Genomic DNA, 15440 nt, shown 5'->3' on the forward strand with positions numbered 1-15440 from the left:
AAGCATATGTTCAGGGAAATCTGGCCAAGATTTGTAGCAAGGAGGTGAAAATGGATGTGGAGTTGAAACTAATTTGTTGTTCTTAAAGCTTCAGTTGAAAGTTTAGTTTTTTTTTTTTTTTCAGTTTTGAGGGCAAGAATATGTCCAGATGGAAAGCCAGATGCTTCTAAAGTTAAAACAAACAGGCCCACCTGTCCTACCCATGAAGACAGAAAACCAAAACAGGAGACTTAACACCTCATTTGTGGTTTTTCTTTCCTTTGCTCTTTGACAAGTTCCGAGGAAATGTTGATCAAAATGCAATCTTCAGCATTCACAAGGAACATCTGGATTTTCATACCGCTCAAAGTCCTTTCCATGTTTGTCCCTGAGCGTTTCCATTGCATTTAATATTCTTCATATCGACACCAAGTTAGTCTGATGTCATTTGAAAGCAACGTGTACCACTGATAGAGTGAGTAAGTGTGCAGCAGTTCATATAAACAGAGGAGGATGGATGCAGGCGGCAAGCAGAGGATGAGTGGAGCCATCCAGGAGAGACACCCACACAGCATGAAAGCGAAAAGACTATAAAGCATCTACGTCCTGCCTAACCTCCATACAACTGGAGTGGATACCATGTCAATGGCACTTCTGCTTTTATGTACATTACTGCTACAACAACAAAGGAGTTATCCAAAGGAAAACAACATTTTTTCACCATTTTCCTAACACCTTGGATTGCTGGATAGCTAAAAAAGAAACAGACTTATTTTTGTTTTTCTGAAACGGACACGGAAACATTAAGTGGTAAGTAACGTCTACGAAACCATTTTAAGTAAGACTTTATGAGACAATTAAGAGTTACGTCCTTTATCTTTTAAGGAAGCCTTCATTTTTATTGCCAACACACGAACACTTCCAGTAAAAGTCTCTCGTCCAAATTCAGTGTTGTGCTGCTTATGTAAAATATAAAAACACAAGACAAGTCAAATCCATTGTTGGAAATTTTCTATCTTTGAATTTAAGGGGGGGAAATGCATGTTGGTTATAGTGTATTTTGCTTTGCTTTTCCTAATAAGGTACTGTATTGTTTTTCTGTTTTCTAATAGGCTGCTTTGACAATTACTTTAGGAACATTTTACATGCAAAATAATGAGTAATAATAATAATTTTTAAAAATGGTTTACAAAGCTTTTTATTCATTCATCTTCTGAACCACTTATCCTCACAAGGGTCACGTGGGTGCCAGAGTCTATCCCACCTAACAAAGGGCAGGAGGCAGGGTACACCCTGAATTGTGTCGCTTTAAATCAGTGGTCTCAAACCGGTCCTCAAAGGGCCGCAGGGGGTACTGGATTTCATTCCAACCAAACGAGACAAATACCTTTTCACCAATCTGGTTTCTTACAAGTGTAATCAGTTGATTGCAATCAGGTGCTGCTTATGTTAGTAGAAACCTCATTGGTTGAACTGTTTGTGCTGGATCTGTTGGAACAAAAACCAGGACCCACTGCGGCCCTTTGTGGAGTCGGTTTGAGACCGCTGCTTTAAATCATTATCAGAGGTGGGTAGAGTAGCCAAAAATTTTACTCAAGTAAGAGTAGCGTTACTTCAAAATAATATTACTCAAGTAAAAGTAGTCATGCAAAAAATGTACTCAAGTACACGTATAAAAGCATTTGGTGAAATAAATACTAAAATAATGAGTAACATTGTGAGTAACTGCTTATATTGTTGTTGGATTTTTTTTTTCTGAGCACAAAGTTATCTATATGAACTTTTGTTATGATACTGTACAATAACCCATTACATAACCACATTAAGCCAAATAAATACAAAAAAAGAATAAAAATCATTGAATTTCCACGAAAGAAAAAAAAATTACATAAATGAAGCATTATTCGTCCAAAGAGCATGAATGCCCTCTGGTGGAGAAAATAGTTTGTAGTTTGAATAGTGAAGAGTTCCTTCATAATTACTACTTTTAAATTAAAAGGATCATATCTCAGGTTTTCGGTATCAATCAGTGCCAAATAAAAACAGGGAGAGAGGTTAGAATCCACGTTTTCGAGTCATGTTGAGGGCAGCGCTCTATATCAAATAATTCATTTTTTACGGTGCTTTAAGATACAATGGCAAGCTTGCGCCTGATTGGTATAATGGAGTCATGTGATTATTGTTGCGACGTCTCATCGGTGAAACCGGTAGAGCTACTTTTAGCCTAGCTGGCTAAAAAAATATCTCATATGTACAATAAAAATGTAACGACTCTGGTGTAGCACAAAGTAGGGGAGTAAAGCTTGAGTTATGCTTCTACGTTGCAGTGACGGCACAGCTACTACGGCGTCAACGAGCATTCCAAAGTTCTATGGCAAGGGAACACCTTGCTCTGTAATTTACTGTCAAGCCACTAGAGGTGCTGGAGCCTATCCCAGCTAACTACGGGCAGTAGGCAGGGTACACCTCGAACTGGTTGCCAGCCAATCACAGGGCACAATGATCCATACAACCAATCATGCACACACTCATACCTACGGACAATTTAGAGTGTTCAATCAGCCTACCATGCATGTTTTTGTGACATGGGAGGAAACCGGAGTCCCCGGAGAAAACCCACGCAGGAGAACATGCAAACTCCACACAATTATTTTACATTATTTATTTATTTATTATGTTTTTTTTGTTTTTTTTAAAATAAATTTTTATGTCAAATTTTCGAGACAATTTCCGTTAAAAATTTCCACTATATCCTGTTTCAAGCTACTTAAGTTGTTCTTTGGCAAGTCACAGAACAGCCTTTAAGATGTAAACACAACCAGCCATTAAAGTAGGAATAGCAGAACACAGAAAGAATGGATGGAAACTTGGTAACTAAAATGAAGGTGTTTTGCTAAGGAGACTTAACCTCAGTTTTGTTGGTCAGTCAGCCAATCACATTTTGCTCACCACAGTTAAAGAAACCCCTCTTCAAAGCTTTGAAGCAATAAGTCACACTGTCAGAATCTCTTTAGAGAAAGACGCTACGACACTATCCCATGGATTCCATCTGTTTTCCGTCTCCAACCACATGGTAAGCCAAATCATCTTTGCTTGTTGTGGCTGGTTATCCCAGCCGTCTGCTCAGAATGAGACTGCTGCTTCTGCACATTTACATGCCTGTTCACTTTGGCTATTGGGATTCGAAAGTAAAGACAACAAATTGTGAATTCCCAATCCTGTTCTCTGTGAATTTCGGATTAAAATAGCAACTCTTTTGTCAAGACTTTTGCCAAAATCCCTTCATTCTCGAGGTGTCACCCTCTTTGCACCGTATGCTGGCTTTGAAGGAACTGTCATAGTTGATATCAAAGGCATTTTAACAACACCAACCATAAGCAGAGTTTAAAGGGGGGGGGGGCAGGTGGGCCAGACCCCCCTGGTGGCCGAAAAGTGTCATTCCATGTAAAATGACTTTCCTATATAAAAAAATATATATATTTTTATAATGGGTCAAAATGATTTTTCGAAGAGATCATGTGACTAGCACCTCAGACGGTTGTTTGCTTAGCATATTATTTAAAAAATAAAACAAAATAGGGGAGGGCAATTTGTTTTTTCAAATGATTTTTTTCATTCATTCATTCATTCATTTTCCATGCCGCTTTTTTTTGTTTGAAAATATTTTTTTTTCGATTGAAGCAACTTTTTCGGGGATTGAATGATTTAGACACAAATGCCCTACCCATAATATGCCCCAAACACAAAAAGGATGGCTTAAATCAAAGAAAACTTTTTAAATTAAAAATTAAGTGTTCAAATGCAAATATTTGAGTATGAAATATTTTTTTGCATTCAAAAACTTTTTTTCTATTATCAAAATTTTTCTTTTTTGATTAAAGTGATTTTTCGTTTGAAAATGTATATTTTTTGTTTGAAGCAACTTATTTTTTGATTGACTTATGAAGACACAAATGTTCTAGCCAACATGTGGCCCAAACGCAAAACAACATTACTTCGATCAAAAAAGTTGCTTCAATCAAAAAAAAATTAGCTTTCAAATGCATTTTTTTGTTTCAATTTTTATTTTTGCATTCAAATACATTTTTTTGATCGAATAATGAAGACACAAATCTACCTCCATATGGCTCCGCCCATGGGATACAATTTTTGACTGAGGTAACTACATTGGCACGACACCAGCAGGCGTACCATATTTAATGGATAACGATCTTGGCGAAAAGTATAGCTGTCCTAAGCAGCCTGATTTAGAATTCCCCTCAAGAATGATGGGAAAATAAAAACGCTCATTTTCAACTTATTTTTATAAATATTCTTGTAAGGTAATTTTATTGCTGACACTGCATTTTGATGTCATCAACATGCTGTGTCCCCCCGGCCCAAAAGTCAAACTCTGCCTATGTCTCCAACTACTCAATTACTTCAGTGTTGCATTTGTCCATTCGTCACATCAGTGTTGTTTTCGTCAACGATGACTATAACGAAAATACAGTGGTACCTCGACATACGATCGCTTCGACACAAGATCTTTTCGACATTCTACGTAAAATTTGATTCTCCATTTGTTTATACATCCGACGACATGCTCGAAATATGCGATTTATTTCAGCGCCACAAATTCTTTGTTTTCCCGCAAGACGGACGCACGCCAACTTTTCTTGTGAGAGAAATCAACATGAGTTCCAAGAATGTTAGTGCAGGTGGTGAAAAAAAAGGAAAAAGGTGAGGCTTACCATTGAAATGAAGATGAAAACGATTTTAAAAAATATGAGCGTGGTGCGCGCGTCTGTGAACTGGCTCAACAATACGGCCGCAGAATGTCTACGATATCGACGGTCCACCTCCGACCTCCGTTTGCCAGTCTTTATAAGTTGTCAGTTATTATTTTAACATCGCCAAAAAAATTGCCGGCTTCATCAGGTTTTTAATCATTTATTTCAGAACCTGTGCAACACAACACGCCTACTGTCCACCACAGCTGAACAAAGCGAAAGTAAAAAGTCCCTCTCTCACTCTGTCAAGTCAGCCACGCAGTGCGTTCAGGTACAACACGCAAAACACATCCACCACATTAGAACCAGATTCGTTACATTATTACAGCTATAATTATTATTTTTATTACATTAATATTCCGATTTGTATTCAAAATTTCATTGTTTTGCTTTTTGTAATTGCTATTTGGAACAGTACCAGCACCACTTCTAAAGGAGTTAGTGTAGGTTTTCGGGCTGTGGAACAAAATAATGGAATTATAATGTATTCTTGTGGGAAAATTCTGCTCAATATACGACCATTCCTACTTACAAACAAGGTCATGAAACGAATTAATTTCGTATGTAGACGTACCACTGTGTTTCGTCGATGAACATTTTTTTCATGACGATGACAAGACGATAAAGAGCTAAAAATGTGTCTTATGAAACCAAAACATAACACGAATGCCAGTTTTTGTCTGACGAGAACGAGACGAAAATGCATTTTCCGTCACATGTTCACAATGTGTGACATTTATTTGTAGTTAGCCTGCATCGTAGCAGTGTCTGGCTGTATCACTCATTTGACTTGCCCCCCTCCCCCACCCTTCAAGTCACCCACTCCAGTCCTCTCCAGTCTCCCCATTGCTTGTCTGGAGACACACACAGTAAGATTTGTCTTCGTCTGTCGCAAGAGAGAATATGCAATGTTGCTTTAGCCTTTAATGGTCTGTGCTGAGTGATCATCACACACTAAATGTAACTTGTAATGTTAGCATAGCATTCACGTTAGTGTTAACATTAATTGAAAATAATCTTCCTGCTCAGTGTGTATTACCACGTTATAAATTTGTAAATGCTACAATATATGCTTTATTTTTGGAGGAAAATTTTACAGATTAAAATATTGATTTAACTTTGGCTAAAATTATACAAAATTAGTCTGAGTTTTCGTCAACAAAAACTAGACAAAGACAAACACATTTTGAAATGACTAAAATATGACTAACACTTATAAGTATTATAGTACATAAGACTAAGACCAACATGAAAAGGGCTGCCAAAAACAACAGTCAAATATTCATTGGGCATCAGTAAAATAAAATTGAAAAAAAAAAAATTATAAATGCCCAAATTATTAAAAAACAGAATAAAATACCAGTTTTACCAAGTCACTGGACATTATCAAGAAGAAAAAGTAAGACATAGGAATGCTTGACAATATTTTCAAAACCCAATAAAAATTTTTTTAATCCTTTGTACCCCTAAGATGGGGGGGGGAAATCATGGTTCTGCGTCCAGTGACAATAAAACGTCTTTGAATGCTTTGACCAGACCAGATATTGGTATCGCAAATACTTTTGCTCTCTCTAACCATGTTTAATGCATGCAATTATCTTCATTCCTAATTTTCTCATTTGTCTTTCAGCCTTTTTAAGCATGGCTCACACGAGCCTCAGTGCGGAGTCATGTTAGCTTTGGGCCGCAGCAACTCTTCGTCCTCACCGCTGATCCCTCGCCCCTCAAATGTCAGCGGAGGCAAAGCGGTGGCCAGAGGGGCCCTTGAGATGTCGCAGCAGCAAAATCTGACCACCAGCGGTATGGTGGTGGTGGTGCTGCCTATGACGTTAGGCATCGTCTCAAACATTGTGGCCCTCTTCATCCTTGTGCATGCTTACTCGCTCCAGCGACGACGCTCCAAAGCCACATTCCTCCTCTTTGCTACCTCCTTGGTGGTAACAGACTTCATGGGCCACCTGATCCCCGGTGCCCTGGTTCTGAGACTCTACATCTCTGGAGGTGTGCGACCAGAGGATTCCAACTCTCCCGACGCCCTGTGCCAATTCCTGGGAGGAAGCATGGTGTTTTTTGGCCTGTGCCCACTCTTCCTTGGTTGTGCCATGGCTGCGGAGCGATGTCTAGGTGTCACCAAGCCTCTCCTGCACTCCTCCCTGGTCACCACAACACATGTTAAAATGTGCCTGTCTGTGATTTGGCTGGCGGCCCTGTGCGTGGCCTTGCTGCCCTGCTTTGGGCTGGGCTCGTACGCCTACCAGGACCCTGGAACCTGGTGCTTCATTCAAGTGCTTAGTGACATTCACGAGAGCGACGTGGCGTTTGTGTTGCTTTTCTCTGGGCTGGGCCTGACTTCCCTGGCTGCTGCAGTGGTATGTAACAGCGTGAGTGGCCTGACGCTGGTGCTCGCTCGGCTCAGGAGGAAACCTGGGTCCCATCATCCCGCCAAGTCACATGACATTGAGATGGTGGTGCAGCTGTTGGGAATCACAGTGACCTCCTGTATTTGCTGGTGCCCTCTGCTGGTGAGTACGAGCAAGTACACGCACATGTATGTAACATTGCAGTCGACTAGAGTACAGTATTTCACCTATTACAGCAACCATCAAGATTCTTAAGATTATTTCATGTTTAAAGTAAAACTAAAGTCACACATGTCTTAAATGTGTTATCAAATTTCTAGTGTAGACTTGTAATTTTGACTGAGGTTATAGGTTTGGGATTGTTCAAATTTATAGGGACTGACTACATAAACAAGCTCAGCTAGGAAGAAGCTCCTAAAACTTTACCTTCACATAGAATACTAAACTGTATGCAGATTCTTGGCTATAGTTCACCTGCCCTCAGCAGAGGTAGTATTAGTCAAAATTGAGCTAAAAGTGCAAACAAATAAATAAACAAATAAGAACAATAACAAAAAAATGCATACTACATACACTGCTAGCCAAAAGTATTGGCACCCCTGCAATTATGTCAGATAATGCTCGATTTCTCCCAGAAAAGGATTGCAATAACAAATGCTTTGGTATTAATATCTTCATTTATTTTGCTTGCAATGAAAAAAAAGAATGGAAAAATAATTAAATTATTAGCTTTTTACACAAAACTCCAAAAATGGGCCGGACAAAAGTATTGGCACCCTCTGAAAAATCGTGTGATGCTTCTCTAATTTGTCTAATTAACAGCACCTATTACTTGCCTGTGGCACAAAACAGGTGGTGGCAATAACTAAATCACACTTGCAAGTTGCAACCAGTTAAAATGGATTAAAGTTGACTCAACCTCTTTCCTGTGTCCTTGTGCGTACCACATTGAGCACGGAGAAAGGAAAGAAGACCGAAGAACTGTCTTAGGAATTGAGAAGCAAAATTGTGAGGAAAACTGGACAATCTCAAGGGTACAAGTCCATTTCCCAAGACCTGAATGTTCCTGTGTCTACCGTGCGCAGTGTCGTCAATAAGTGTAAAGCCCATCGCACTCTGGCTAACCTCCCTAGATGTGGACGGAAAAGAAAAATTACCAAGAGATTTCAACAAAAGATTGTGAGGATGGTGGATAAAGAACCTTGACTAACATTCGAACAAGTTCATGCTGTCCTGCAGTCCGAGGGTACAACAGTGTCAACCCGTACGATCCGTCGGCGTATGAATGAAAAGAGACTCTATGGTAGGATACCCAGGAAGACCCCACTTCTGACCCAGAGACATAAAAAAGCCAGGCTGGAGTTTGCCAAAACTTACTTGAGAAAGCCAAAAATGTTTTAGAAGAATGTTCTCTGCTCAGATGAGACAAAAGTAGAGCTTTCTGGGAAAAGGCATCAACATAGAGTATACAGGAAAAAAAACAAGGCCTTCAAAGAAGCGAACAGAGTCCCCACAGTCAAACATGGCGGAGGTTCCCTGATGTTTTGTGGTTGGGCAGTGGACTGCTTGACCATGTGCATGGCATTATGAAGTCTGAATACTACCAACAGATTTTGCACCATAATGTAGGGCCCAGTGTGAGAAAGTTGGGTCTCCCTCAGAGGTCATGGGTCTTCCAGCAGGACAATGACCCAAAACACACTATAAAAAGCACTTTAAAATTGTTTGAGAGAAAGCAATGGAGACTTCTAAAGTGGCCAGCAATGAGTCCAGACCTGAATCCCATAGAACACCTGTGGAGAGATCTGAAAATGGCAGTTTGGAGAAGTCACCCTTCAAATCTCAGAGACCTGGAGCAGTTGGCCAAAGAAGAATGGTCTAGAATTCCAGCAGAGCATTATAAGACACTCATTGATGGATACTGGAACCGGTTGTTCGCAGTTGTTTTGTCTAAAGGTCGTGCTACCAAGTATTAGGCTGAGGGTGCCAATACTTTTGTCCGTTCCATTTTTGGAGTTTTGTGTAAAATGATAATGATTTAATTATTTTTCCATTCTTTTTTTTCATTGCAAGCAAAATAAATGAAGATATTACTACCAAAGCATTTGTAATTGCAATCATTATCTGGGAGAAATTGAGCATTGCCAATACTTTTGGCCAGCAGTGTACACACAAGCATTCACTTTTCATAACTATTCACACCTATGTCATTATTGCATATATTAGCACGTGTTGCCATAATGGCAATAGACGTCAAATCCATCTGAACTGCAAGGGCTGGCAGTGATCATAAGTGGCACCGAAACATGATCAGTGACTGTCGGCCCTCCCAGTTTGAACAAAATTAGCATCTATTGTGGTCAATTAGAGTGAATGACTTCAGATGCAAAACAAATGTACCATGTTTCATAACTGCAGATCTTTGGCCCGATGTCGGCAATCCACTCCTACAACGGACCCATTGAAGAGGACCTTCCCAATTACAAAATGCTACTGGTGATGGGTGTGCGACTGGCCACGTGGAACCAGATCCTAGACCCCTGGGTCTACATCCTGCTACGCCGAACCGTCCTAAGGAAAATCTACCTCATTGCAAAGTGCCAAGCGGGTCTAGGGGGGAATTTCTTTTCGTGCTTGGACACATCATCTCCTCCCCAGTCAGAGAAAAATGAAGTCAACCAAGTCTAAACTGGGAGAACTTGTCAATTAAAAAAAAAAAAAAAAAAGGGAATTAAAAAAGTTTCATAAAACAATATGTGGGGGTCTACTACGTGCAACGTTTCTTGCCAGGTCCACTGCAGAAATAATTAAGGACTATGAAGTTGTTGTTTTTTTCTTTCTTACAAATGGAAGCTAGCTAACTGCTGTGGTTTTGCACATAACTTTACAAACATCCTGTTTACTTAAGAAAGCATTGTTTCATGCTGGATTCTCATGAAGACAACGGAATGTATAATGTGCTGCAAAACTAAGGTAGTACCTCTACTTACAAAATTAATTGGTCCTGGGAATAGTTTCGTAACTTGAAAAAGTCAAGACACGTTTTCCATGTAAATGCCCTAATCCGTTCCAAGACCCCCAAAATTCAGACATAAATCTTTTGTAATGCATCAAAACATGTAACAAATACGTTACAACTATTAAATGCCATTCCTGGAGAAATTGCGATGGTAGCTTTGCTTTCGCAGGTCAACCCCTTGTTACCCCATGTCCTTCTGATTTCAGGTCACTTCCTGTTGTTGATTTGAGGACACTCCAGGGTTACTTCGTGTTGATTTGGGGACATTTCAGGGTTACTTCCTGTTTATATCAGGTCACTTCCTATTGATTTGGAGACATTATGTTGATATCAGGTCAATTCGTGTTGATATTTTGACGTACATCGCCGTCAATGGCCTCGATTTACATAGGCATCAATAGAATCAATATATATGGCTGTCAATGGCATTGACATACATGGCCATCACTGGCAAGGACGTACATGGCTGTCAATGGGATCAACTCACTTGGGCGCCACTTGAATGTCAATGGACTGTAATGGTAAGCTTTTGGTCAGAAATCAAAACCACCCAAGTTTTTCTCCCATTGAAAATGAAGGGGAAATTTTGGGTATTAGAAATGAATAGAATGACGTCCCTGGCAACGGCATCCTATTAGAAAGGAATAGGAACTTTTGGCGAATTTGGGAGGAACTGTAGATGTTTGGCAAATTCTATATACAATTTTTATGCTCTTACCGTCCTAAAAAATTTTTTATGTATAATTTATGTGAATTGGATAAAAAATGTAGGACTATATAGATTTGGGGGGGGGGGGGTTTCCCCAAAAAAACACTTGTTTTGGCGCAAACTCCAATTTTTGAGTGGGGGATAAAAAAAAAAAACAAGTATAAAGAATAAAAGTGAATAGACTCATGTAAAGCTGTTGGAACACGAGGGGTGAATGAAGAGGACGCTGGGATACAAAAATACCCAAACAGTAGAAGTCCCTCTTAGCCAATTAGATGCCAGGAATGTTAGGCAATAGCTAATAGCAGAGCAGCTATATATCGTTACATTCAGTAAACTCTGGGAGCTACAAGTACCAGCCATACTGTATTTTTGCCTTTCGTATCCTGAAATTTCTTTGGTAACAAGAGGATATTTTCCCTTTGAAGTGTGTCTCAACCTGAAAATTCTGTATGTAGATACTTTCATAAGTAGAGGTACCACTGATCTGTATTTATTTTTTTGGACCATAAGGCGCACTTAAATCCTTCATCCCCCCAAAAAATGACAGTGCACCTTATATATGAATTCTTGTTGTGCTTCCTGACCTTGACCCGATTTAGTTGGAGCATAACTGTATTATACTGCTCCGGTAAAGTGCTCAAGACACACAAGCCATTCAGCTAACAGCTAACGTTAATGTATGAGAGAATATACATGTGGGAAAACTTGATAGTCTTGAAGTTACACCTCAAATTACTGAGAAAATGCAAGAAAAAAATAAACAAGTAAAGCAATCACATTGTGATAAATGACTGTCATTGAAATTACAATATTTTTGATGAATAATTTCCCCAGTTTTTTCTGACTCATGAATGAATCACTGGATTTGGAAATCATATTAATCAAACTCAAAAAATAAATATTAACATAGGAACCAACCACTACAAGTGCTAAAAAGTCCCCAAGGGATAGGCTTCACTCTGTAGGGGGTGTATTTTCAAAAACTTAAAATTCAAATATTTTCAAAGCTGCTAGCGACCTAAAACCTAAACAGGCACCAAAAAATTCAAAGTTGTTCCCTAATAAAATCCCGATTATTTTTATATAACAAATATTAAAATGGCGATTAAACTCTCAGCTTTTACACTAAATGCACAAAAATCACCAAATGCAGAGATAACTTCCTATATTTTCTGGATCAATAGCAATATTAACATATATAAGTTTTTGATGGAAATAGCAACTTAAATTTTAGTGCAGTTTTGATATAAATTTTCAAAAGCTAATAAATCACTCAATTTTCACGTCAAAGACTTAATACCTGAGGTAAGCATGCAGAATCATCGTAATTTTACTCAACAAAAGCAAAATTTGCATTTTTCTATATACAATCACAACTTATTTAGGTTGAATTCCGATGTCACTATGGCCTCAGCACGTCTTGCCGGCTATCTGGCCCTCGTCATTTTTAGATTGAAATGTTACACAAAACACGTAAAACCCTAATTCTTTTTGTATGGACGCACAAATGTCTAAATTACTATTTTTTTTTGCCAAAAATGGGCATTTGCTTAAAATCACCTGTTGATTTGAATGTAAAGTTACCCTATTGTGTATGGATACAAAATCCAAGGTGGCGGCCATCCAGGGGTGGGTAGTAACGCGTTACATGTACTCCTTTACATTAACTTGTATAACATTTTGAGAAAAATGTACTTCTAAGAGTAGTTTTACTAAGCCATACTTTTTACTTTTACTTGAGTAGATTTGTGAAGAAATACTCTACTCTAACCCCACAACTTTGGGCTAGACAAGAGTCGTTACATTTTTCCTCTATATTCTACATATTAGATTTTTTTTTAATTTTTTTTGCTAGCGATGCTATTGCAAAGAGTAGCGCTAATAATTTCACCAATGAGATGTCGAAACAGCCGAATGGGGCGGGGACGTCACGACAAGTGAATGAAAGTCGAGGCGGAGCCAGGTGCCATTGTTTTTTATCGACGAGAGAGTAGCGTTCGGGTTTGTTTGACCAAAACATCACTAGAATGGTTCAAAACTGCTGTGCTATGTAGTGTACAAATAGCTATTTATCGGAATATAGTATCCATGAGTTCCTGAACGCGAAAAAAAAAGCTGGACTACGCAGACAATGGGTAAAGTTCATCCGTGCAAAGAGGGCTAATTTTCTAGACACAGCCTCCGGCACGGTTTTCTATGGTGCGCATTTTCCACCTGAAAGCTTCTCGAACTATGGACAAGTGAAATCGGGTTTTGCTAAAAGATTGCTGCTCAAAGGAGATGCGGTGCCGACCATACACGCGCAGCCACCTAAATGTCCCGAGATATCAAGAAAGAGGACGATGACTGGCAAAGGAGGCTAAGGCTAAGCAAAGGAGGGGAGCAGCCAAGCTTGAAATGGCCAGAGTGAGTACTCTTTTATAATAAAAAAATGTCACGCATTGGATACAGGACTGGACACATGTATAAATTATCGTTCGTAAAATATATACAACAAATCCTCTGATCCCATTCATATTTGTGTCTGTTGGCAGAGCGAAAAGCTATGATAGCGCAATAAATGATAATTATTCTATGCATTCCTTTATTTTGCAGTCACGGTGTATCAGCTTCACAAAAAGAAATGCAAAACAAATCATTGGTGTTTCCCACACGATCTGCTGCCGATGTTTCATCAGTGTCATTGCTTCCCTCAATGACTGTTTCATTACGCTGCATTGGCGTTCGTTTGGGCTCAAATTGGTAACCTAAAACACCGATTAAAGCTTCGTAACTCTCCTCGTCACCATTAGATGAACATTCGTTACGTCCTTCTACGTCGGATTCGTCGCTGAAACTAGAAACGAAATTGTCTGCCATCATCGCCGCCATTCAGTATTAAAGCACTGAGCCTTTTTCTTGTTGAAGAAACACCCCTCACTGTCAATTCTGAATTCTCTTTTATTGACAACGAGGGGTGTTTCTTCATGAGGGAACCTGGAATATGTGCAGGAGGAACACAATGCATCAGCATAAACAGCTCAAAACACCCCTAATTCTCCCCTCACTAGAAGGAATTATATTGATGCAGACAGGCGCTGCCCCCCTAGTGGCCGGTGGCACTCTCTTCACTTGTCGTGACGTCACGCACACAATCTGCCAGATCTCGGGCGCCGGTCATTTTAGCTTGACAATCCAGCCAAATTTCTCTCATTTTCTTGTGTGTAATTACACGAAGTGGCATGATATGAATACAAAAGGCATGCGTTTATGGATAAATGATGGAATATTAACATTTTCCCAGGGCATGACATACCCTTTAAAGCACCGTAGCAAATGAAGTATTTGACATAGAGCACTACCCTCAACATGAATCGAAATCACGGATTTAAAACTGTCTCCCAGTTTTTATTTGGTACCGATTGACCACGGAAAACTGGAGATATGATCCTTTTAATTTCATAATAGTAACTATGAAGGAACTACAGTATTCACTACTCAAACTGGGAACTATTTTCTCCACTAGAGTGGGGCACTTATGCTCTTTGGACAAATAATGCTTCATTACTGTTTTTTTTTCTTTCTTTTTTTTTTTCTTTGGCTTAATATGGTTATGTAATTGGTTATTGTACAGTATCATGTATATACTAGTACAGTATATGAACAACAGTTCATATAGATAAGTTTGTGCTGAGAGAAAAAAATACCATGTTTAAAAAAAAAAAAAAAAAAAAAATCAAACAAAAATAAGCAGTTACTCAAAATGTTACTTATTACTTGAGTATTCTTTTCACTGGATACTTTTTTACTTGTACTTGAGTACATTTGTTTGGATGACTACTTTTACTCTTACTTGAGTAATATTCTGAAGTAATGCTACTCTTACTTGAGTAAAATTTTTGGCTATTCTCCCAACCTCTGCGGCCATCACAAAACTGAGAGATTTTCAAAATTCTTATAAATGTGTAAATCCCGGAATTTCTATATATATGAACGTAAAACAGTCTCAATTCTTGGTTAAAAGCGAAAAACTGGGCAGTTATCATTCATTTTACATAAATATTCTAAGCTAAAGTTATGCTAATTTTTTTCCATTCATTTCATTGCTTTTCACAACGTTTCAAAGTGCATGCATGATGCTATTTTATATAATAATTACCTTGAATCCTCAAACAAATCACTCCTGAGACACTCCTGCCTGCTTGTACGCACCAAAACTTTTGTCCCGTTTCCACCTAAATCAGGCGTTAGAACGCAGCGGGTGTTTGAGTTTCTCGCAGTGAAAGCTTCCACAAAGCTCTGCCTGGCCAGGGCCCCTACGGGAAGCCGTGGCGCAATGTCTGTAGGAGCTGTCTCATCAACTGATAATGAAGTCTATGGGCAAGGGAAGTCAAATTGCACTGCTGCACAAATATTCATATGACTTTTGAGTATTTTTTTCAACTACTTTTACAGGAGTTGAGGAACATCATTATTGAAATTACATTTAATTCCCTACGGAATTACAACAGACAACAACAGATGAAATAAACACTGGTGAACACATTTTTTGTTGTTTTAGGCCTGACTGCTTTTTTTAACTCATTCACTCAAAAGACATAAAAACAATGCTGTTAATG

At 38.9% G+C, this 15440-nt stretch overlaps 1 protein-coding gene across 4 annotated transcripts; it reads left to right on the forward strand.

The window, feature by feature from the left end:
* The first annotated feature begins 526 nt into the window (after positions 1-526).
* LOC130919820 (prostaglandin F2-alpha receptor-like) lies at positions 527-12435 on the forward strand. 4 transcript variants are annotated; one of them, XM_057842395.1, is made up of 4 exons: positions 527-789; positions 4921-5022; positions 6382-7273; positions 9530-12435. In XM_057842395.1, exons 3-4 carry the CDS (start codon positions 6422-6424, stop codon positions 9797-9799), a joined length of 1122 nt encoding a protein of 373 aa, XP_057698378.1. In that variant the 5' UTR covers positions 527-789; positions 4921-5022; positions 6382-6421; the 3' UTR covers positions 9800-12435. The 4 variants fall into 4 exon arrangements, with proteins under 4 accessions (XP_057698378.1, XP_057698377.1, XP_057698375.1 ...); XM_057842392.1 differs by lacking the exon at positions 527-789 and adding an exon at positions 1561-3052; XM_057842394.1 differs by lacking the exon at positions 4921-5022.
* Positions 12436-15440: the final 3005 nt, after the last annotated feature.

The sequence above is a fragment of the Corythoichthys intestinalis genome, chromosome 8 (assembly GCF_030265065.1).
Source record: "Corythoichthys intestinalis isolate RoL2023-P3 chromosome 8, ASM3026506v1, whole genome shotgun sequence".
Lineage (NCBI taxonomy): Eukaryota > Metazoa > Chordata > Actinopteri > Syngnathiformes > Syngnathidae > Corythoichthys > Corythoichthys intestinalis.